At 55.1% G+C, this 7,475-nt stretch overlaps 2 protein-coding genes across 2 annotated transcripts; one reads left to right on the top strand and one right to left on the bottom strand.

Moving 5' to 3' along the window:
- Positions 1-1,680: 1,680 nt before the first annotated feature.
- GUITHDRAFT_137268 (hypothetical protein) lies at positions 1,681-4,036 on the bottom strand (the record flags this gene model as incomplete). The annotated part of the gene is made up of 6 exons (XM_005834829.1): positions 1,681-1,960; positions 2,012-2,270; positions 2,433-3,512; positions 3,560-3,830; positions 3,884-3,938; positions 3,978-4,036. The coding sequence occupies 6 exons, from the start codon at positions 4,034-4,036 to the stop codon at positions 1,681-1,683; spliced, it is 2,004 nt and encodes a 667-aa protein (XP_005834886.1).
- Positions 4,037-4,915: 879 nt separating this feature from the next.
- GUITHDRAFT_137267 (hypothetical protein) lies at positions 4,916-7,248 on the top strand (the record flags this gene model as incomplete). Its single annotated transcript, XM_005834828.1, is given in 10 exon segments — positions 4,916-5,390; positions 5,442-5,581; positions 5,615-5,711; positions 5,852-5,923; positions 6,105-6,148; positions 6,195-6,250; positions 6,534-6,633; positions 6,905-7,022; positions 7,105-7,153; positions 7,173-7,248. 10 exon segments carry the CDS (start codon positions 4,916-4,918, stop codon positions 7,246-7,248), a joined length of 1,227 nt encoding a protein of 408 aa, XP_005834885.1.
- Positions 7,249-7,475: the final 227 nt, after the last annotated feature.

Raw genomic sequence — 7,475 nt, 5'->3', positions numbered from 1 at the left:
TCCAGCCTGTTCCTCTCCTCTCCTCTCCTCTCCTCTCCTCTCCTTTCTCTCCTCTCCTCTCCTCTCCTCTCCTCTCCTCTCCTCTCAAGTCTCCTCCCCTCCTCCCCCTCCTCCCCTTCTGACTCCCTTTCTCATCTATCCAGTCCATCCTGCTTCCTTCCCAGCCTCTCTTCACCTGCCGCAAACACCTCCAACAGGTCATCACTGGACGGGAAATACGCTTGCCAGTCGTTCTGCTGCATCATCTGTTCGATCCCTCCTGTCTGCCCCAGTGACCAACCCTAGCATCTGCCCTGATCCCACCTGAGTAGACCCCGGTGATGCTGATGGGCCTGAGCTTGACATCGAACAAGAACCCTCGCACGCGCACGTCGGCGTCTCCCCGAGACTGGAACTGGATGTGACGGGAGCGAGGAGCTAGGGAGAACCTCCAGGACATCTGCCCGAAGTCAAGTCAGGGAAGAAGAGCCAGGAAGGGAGGGAGTAAGGAGCTAGGGAGCAAGAGGAGGAGGGAGGAAAGAGGAGGAGGGAGGAAGAGGAGGAGGGAGGAGTGTAAGAGTGCAAACGAGGATCTATGTCGTAGCATGAGAACAGAAGGTCAAGCTACAAGGGACATGTGATAATTACAGAAATCGTCAGGTTGTAGCCATCAACAGTATTCGACGCAAGAAACATCATCGTCACAGCCTCGCTCCCATCGTTCCCCCTACTGATCTGCAAGTTTTTCTGCGGCCTGACGTACTCCATCATGATCGACCTGCTCCAGTACACCAGAGGTCTCAGCGGACGAGCTAGCAGGCTGCTCTTTCCCGCGAAATTCCCTTCACCCGAGGAGTCGGAAAAGATGCTGCAAGACGCCAAAGTCAAAAACAAAAAGAGGATAACGGGACGAGGAGAATGGGGAGGAGGACGAGGAGAGGACGAGGACCAAGACGAAGAGGACGACGAGGACAAGGACAAGGAAGAGGACCAAGACGAAGAGGACGACAAAGACGAGGACGAGGACGAGGGGGACGATGAACAGCGCGGAAGAGGAGGAAGAGGGAGGAGCCCCAACCTCAGTAGGCCGAAGTTCTGATGGTCAGAATCATGATGTCCCGTCGACACAGAAAATTTCACGAAGCCGTTGCTGATAGTGGCCGACGAAGACTCTTGTGACAGCTCCACCCTCACAGTAGAAGCCGAAGCCATGCTGACTGCGTTCAGCGCAACAGCGACGACGACGAAAATGTTCATTACTCTGTCTACTCAGGTATCGATCGCAGTTGTAAGTCAAACCAGTTTCTTGGGGACACGAGAGGAATCGGCAGAAGATCACATGGAGGGATCAAGGAAGGACATGCTTGTCCTGCATGCTCTTGTCAACTATATCTCCTGCTCTCCTCATCATCACAAGAAACCATTCTCGCTTCCCGTCTGCCCGACTGGTCTCTTCTCCTCGACCTGCTGCCTTCTTCGTAAGGATACAATCCTACTACTTAAAAACTACTGCCCCAATGAGGTGAGCCTGGTCTCCTGCCCCGGCCCCCACCGGGGCCCGGAGACTTCAGTGCCGACGTCACTCAGCGTTATCGGGAGATGCGGAGGAGGAGGACAGTGAAGAACAACATTGACGACTGAACTTTGAGCCACATGGAGAAAGAAACGCTGAAGAAGTCTAATATACATAGAAGAGGCTATCTACAGTGATGAGAGGTAAAGTATGAAAGCTTCGAACTCGTCGAGGCTGATATTCCCATCTCTGTCGCTATCGACTTCCGAGATCACATCTCGCAGCTCGAGGTTGCTCAGCTGAACGCCGAACTGCAGGCTGAGCAGCTCTCTCAGGGCCTCGTACGTCATGCTGTGATGTAAGGAGACGCTTCCTCTAAGGAAGATAGAACGGATCTTCTCCTGTACCTCCTCCTTAGACAGGGCGAGGAACGGTGACCTGACTTGCTTTGCGAGAGTGAGCAGGTACCTGGAACAATATCATCATCCCCCTTGCAACACACCGTAGCAACATCCGTACTGCTTGCGCATGATCTCAACCCTCTGCCGCGGCCAGCCGAGGGTGACAACGAAGTAGGAGGGCCGGTCGATGCGCGTGCAGAGGACGCCGAGGAACTTGTCGTTTAGGAAGATCTCGCATGTCTCCTTGTCCATGTCCACTAGGACGGACACACGATCATAGGCCTTCACCTTGATATGCAGGAACGCCTGCCTCTCTCCTCCCTCTAGTTTGCTGCCGTCCTGCAGCGCGAGAAGTTTTGAGCTCTCGTCGAGAAGAGCTGTTGGAGGCTTCAGGAGGGCGATTGGGTGGCAAGTGAGGAGAAGGAATAAGGAAGGGGACGAGAGGAGAGAGCAGGAGAGATGGGAAAGCAGGAGCAGGAGCAGGAGCAGGAGCAGGAGCAGGAGCAGGAGCAGGAGCAGGATACGAAAGCAACATTTACCGCTCCATTCTCCCGTGCTGTTGACAATCGGCGAGCAGATGCCGACGTACATGTAGGGGACCTGACCGATGTTCTGGAGCTGTAGGTCCACATAGGAGACTCCTGAGGATGCGATGGGAGGGTCGAGGAGGACGCTCTCCCCCCCCGACCCAGCGCAGGTGATCCTGGTCCCGTCCTCCTCCACGAGGACTGAGGGGGAGCAGCTCTTACTGTTGAAGAAGTACTGTTTCCTGATGATCTTCAGGACCTTCATGTCTCTCACTAGCTGCGACGTGATGGGGTCGCGCAACGAGGCTCTCTGTCCCGTGACTGCGCACCTGCTCCTGCCCGTCATGGCGGCAAGGGAGGACGCGGCGTCCTCCCCCTCCACCCTTGAGAGGTTGATAGAGGAGACGAACTCGTCGTAGACATACTTGTCGAGGAACTGCAAAGCGACTTGCTTCCTGCCTTGCACGAGGTACTTCTTGAACCCAACGATCGCATCCACTGTCTGCCTGATGGTCCGTCCTCCCTCCACGTTGTCCACCGTGGGGAGGGGGCGGCAGTGGGGAGCTCGCCAGAGGACGACCCCCTCCTTGTACTTGAGGAAGGTGTGCAGCCAGCTTACGACTCGCCGAGAGGACTGGAGGGAGGTGATGTTGGGGAGCGGAGGCATGCAGCGGGACTCCTCAAAGTTAGTGAAGATCTCTTCGTCATCGTCCTCCTCGGGGCAAGAGGAGGAAGCAGGAGGCTGCTGCTTCTTCCTGCCGCCCTTCTCCCTCCTCCCATCGAAGAATATTCCCGCCTTGTCCTCAAGCACAGCAAAGAGGAGGTCCTCAAACTCGAACACGTCTAGCTTGCAGTTCCCATCGTCCACCTCCTGAAGCCTCTCCGACAGCTCCTCCCTTGAGATCTCAACCCCGAACTTGGTGAAAGCCTCCAGCAGCTCCTCCTCATCTATGAAACCCGACCCGTCCCGATCCACGTAGTTGAACAGCTCCCGCATCCTGGCTATCATAGCCCTCTCGTCCAAGTTCTTCAGCCCGAGACGGTCGACGATCCTGCTCATTGCCTTCTGCTTCTTCAGAGTCGTCAGGTCGCCTGCACGCACAGCCATCATGCCCAGCAGCCCTCCCAACAGAACTCACCAATGAGGCACGGGAGAATCTCCCTCGTCCTCCCCCGATCGTACAGCTCTAGCACAAGTTCCCACTCCATTAGCAGCTCGTCTTGCTTCGAGCTCCAGACGTACTTCTTCATGTCGAATTCTCTTCCTGTGAACGTCTCTCGCGTTATCAGCAGCACGACGACGAGTGAGTTCGCAAGAGCTTTCAGATATTTCCTGTCCCAGTCTCTCCCATGCCTGTCCTCCCGCTCCCCCAGGCATCGGGGCACGTGAAACACTCGGAGCCCCTTCCTCTGCTCTTTGGCATCAGAACAAACAAGAGAGGAAACTCTCCTCCTCTCATTACCGTCAGCTCTTCATATATCCGTTCTGCGATCTCCTCCTCTTTGTTGTATCCTGTCCTGCGACAGGAGTTCATAACTTGCAGCAGGAAATCTCACCAACACCTTCGAAAGCTAAGAAAGATATCCCACTCGTAGGTTCCGCTAGGGGCATCCATCCTGTGCGCTCTGGCCTTTTAAATCATCGAGGCTGTTGATAAGATCGTCGCCTTTACAAGGCGGGCAGGGGAACCAATTCCTCCTGCATGAAATTTTCACACCATGCTGTTGATGTATCAATCCTCCTCTCCTCCTCTCTCCTCCTCACTCCTCCTCTCTCCTCCTCTCTCCTCCTCTCTCCTCCTCTCTCCTCCTCTCCTTCTTTCCATGCATGTCTAGCCCCATCGATCCGTCAGTCGGTCCTCTTCCTGTTATGCTCACTTCCTTTTACAAGATTCTTTTTTCAAACGCGAGGGTACCCGCTCACAATCACCGGTAGTATTTTCAAATAGGTGGTGGGGGGTACATGAAACCCTTAAAAGTACCACTCATAAAGAGCAATTTTGTTTGTTAAATTGTAGGGTGGATACTTTTTCAAGGGGGTCATCTTCGGATTGCGTTCAGCCCCAATGCGCCCCTGGTCATGATGTCAAGGTACTTCAGTTGTGCGACGTAGGGTGGGGTGGTGAGGTGTTGAGAAAGAGCATGCACAGGATGACACGGCCGGGGGGGAGGGAAGGGAAGGAGGGAGGAGGGAGGGAGGGAGGGAGGGAGGATCGGAGGGAGAGCCGTGAGGAAAGGAAGAGGATCGAGTAGATAGTTAACATGGCTCGAAGATCCCATGAGGGAACGAAGAAGGGGGGGGCACGGCGGCCATGACAAACATGTGGTTCGAATTTGAGCAAGGAGAGGATTTGTTGTGATGTAGCAATGAAAATTTGTGATAGTGATGGAGAAATCGTTGCTGATGATAGAGAGTTTCGGAAGGCTTTTTCCCGGGTTGAGGAGTTTTGGGTGAACATACCTGACTATGATCCTCGGTTTCTTCAGGACGAAAAATGGTGGAGACTATGTTGGCCATGTCGAAGAAGGCGCGCACCCTGCGGAAGAAGCTGAGGCAGATAGAGACATTGAAGGTCATGAAGCAGAGTGGGCAGAGGCTGCTAGAGGAGCAGGAGATCAAAATCGCGTCTGAAGAAGAGTTCCGAAGAAACCTGTTCGAGCTTGAATCGATCCTCAATGCTGAGGATGGGGAGTCTCCCGATGAAGACAGCTCGCAAGCTCACAGAGAAGTCCATGAAGATGCTGGCGTCTCGCTCCCGACAGAAGACGCTCCTCAGGAAGAGGACGCTGATACTGCGGAAGAACACGCTTTCAACGCAGACTCTTTTGATCCCGGGGAACAGGAGGGGAACGATGACGATGGATGGGTAGTGAAGGGAAGAGGAAGGAAGCAAGTCCCCTCCATGAAGAAACATTTCTCTGCCAGGATCGAAGTCTCGAGGATTCAGAGGTTGGGTCAGCTCTTGCAAGGTTTGCGAAATACTTCCTTTCTTGGGTCAACCTACTGATATTTTCGTACAGAATCTCAGGAGGAGGCGAAGGGGGAGGAGGAGGCAGAGCAGACAAGCTCGCAGGATGTGAAACACGTCGTTGAAGCGAGCAAGGCGAAAGAGGAGAAGAGAAAGTCGGCCGAAGACGAGGAGGAGGAGAGAGTTGCGGAGGTGCGCAGGAGGGCATTGGACCAGGTCCGGAAGGGGTGGAAGGAGGGGTACCTGAGGCAAACTTCGATTGAAGCGCATAGAAACGCTGTGTCTAGCGTGTTTGTCACCAAAGACAAGCTGCTGTCTGGAGGTATGTCGGCGAGTTGGGAGGCGGCAAGGGATGAGGGGAGGAGAGAGGAGGGAAGGGGAAGAGTGGGAGGAAGAAGTATGGGAAAGCAATGTGAGGAGAGGGGTAGAGGAAAAGGTGAAGGTAAATCTTTGCTGCCTCAGGATTCGATGGAGCCTTCAAGGTGTGGGAACTTGCCAGCGGGACGCTGCTGAAGACCCTGGGCGGCCACACGAGTGAGAAGAAGATGACAAGGAGGAGAAAAAAGCGGAGGAGAGAGGGGATGAAAGAGGAAGGAGGGAGGGAGGGAGGGAGGGAGGGAGGGAGGGAGGGAGGGAGGAGGAGGAGGAGGAGGAGGAGGAGGAGAAAAGGGAATCTGGTTGTGCGTCTAGAGGGCAGCAGCTAAGGGTTTGACAGGTGTCGTGAGGTCAGTGGCCGGGGATGACAAGGAGCTTTACAGCGTGAGAGGTCAAACTAAGGAGGAAAAAGACTTTGACAACTCTACAGGCGTCCGACGACTGCATGCTCATCGTATGGGATGCTGCGTCAGGAAAGATGTTGAGGTGCTTCTGCTTCCAACCCCCCTCCCCCCCTTCTCGCTCACCCTCTTAGAACCCCCCTCCCCCCTTCTCGCTCACCCTCATAGAACCCCCTTCGCACCCTCCAATTGTTTCTCTCCGCTACTTCTAGTCCTCCTCCCTCTTTGGGTTTGTCCTCTAAACTCTTTCCCCTCCTTCTTCCTGCGTTTCTTGCTCCTTCCTCCTTTTCCGTCTTTTCTCTGACCTTTGTGCCCACCTCACTGTCACTCCTCCTCCCCTCCCCTCTCTCTCTCCTCCCCTCTTCCAGGAGCATAAATTGTTTCGCTCCCATCCGCGCGATGAAAGTTTCCTTCTCCAAGTCCCTGATCGTCACTGGGCATTCAGACAAGACCGTCAGACTTTACAAGGTCCCTCCACTCCTCCTCCCCCTCCGTTCTTACTTGCTTCCCTCCCCTCCTCCCCTCTCCCTCCCTTCCTTCTTTTCCCTTCACACTTCCTCCTCCTCTCCCTCGGAATTCCTTCATCTCTCTTCTACATTCACTCCCCTTTTTCTGTAATGCCTTCTCCTGCTCCTCCTGCTCCATCACTCCGTCCCTCGTATCTTCATCTTGCACACACCCCGCCCCCCCAATTCTTGCTCCTCTCCTCCTCCTCCCTCTCGCCCTGAAGACTCCACAGGCTGGCAGCGAGGGGACGGTGAACGCCATGCATACATTCAGGGCGCACGAGGGTCGCATCCTCAGCCTAGAGCTCTGCAGAGACGCTCAGATCCTGATCAGCACCGACGAAAGGGGAGGTGAGGAGAGGCGAGCGAGGAGAGGGGGAGGATGCGACGGAAGGAGAGGAGGAGAGAGAGTTCTCGAGGAGGGTGGGTGTAGGGAAGAGGTGGAAGGAAGAGGAGAGAGGAGGATCAGCTGTACAGAGGAGGTGAGACTTCTGTCATCAGCTGCGATCGTGTGGGACTTGGAGAGCAAGACGAAACTTTACTCGTGCGAGAGATCGCAGGAGAACCTCGTGCGTAACTTCCCTCCCTCTGCTCCCTCTCCCTCCGTCTCCCTCCCTCTGCTCCCTCTCACTTCCTTCCCTTCCTCACCCTTTTTTCCTACCCCGTCTCCTTCCTCTCTTCTCTGGCTTCCCTGTCCTGCCTCCCCCCATCTCCCTCTGTTGCTACCGTCCCCTCCCTTCTCGACTGCAGGGATCGTCGCGCGCAGTAAAGACGGCGACACGGTGACTCGCTGACCTTCGATGA

This window comes from Guillardia theta (genome assembly GCF_000315625.1).
Source record: "Guillardia theta CCMP2712 unplaced genomic scaffold GUITHscaffold_24, whole genome shotgun sequence".
NCBI classification, from domain to species: domain Eukaryota; class Cryptophyceae; order Pyrenomonadales; family Geminigeraceae; genus Guillardia; species Guillardia theta.
The sequence above is the reverse complement of the archived record's forward strand: the minus strand, read 5'-3'. Positions and strand labels throughout refer to the sequence as shown.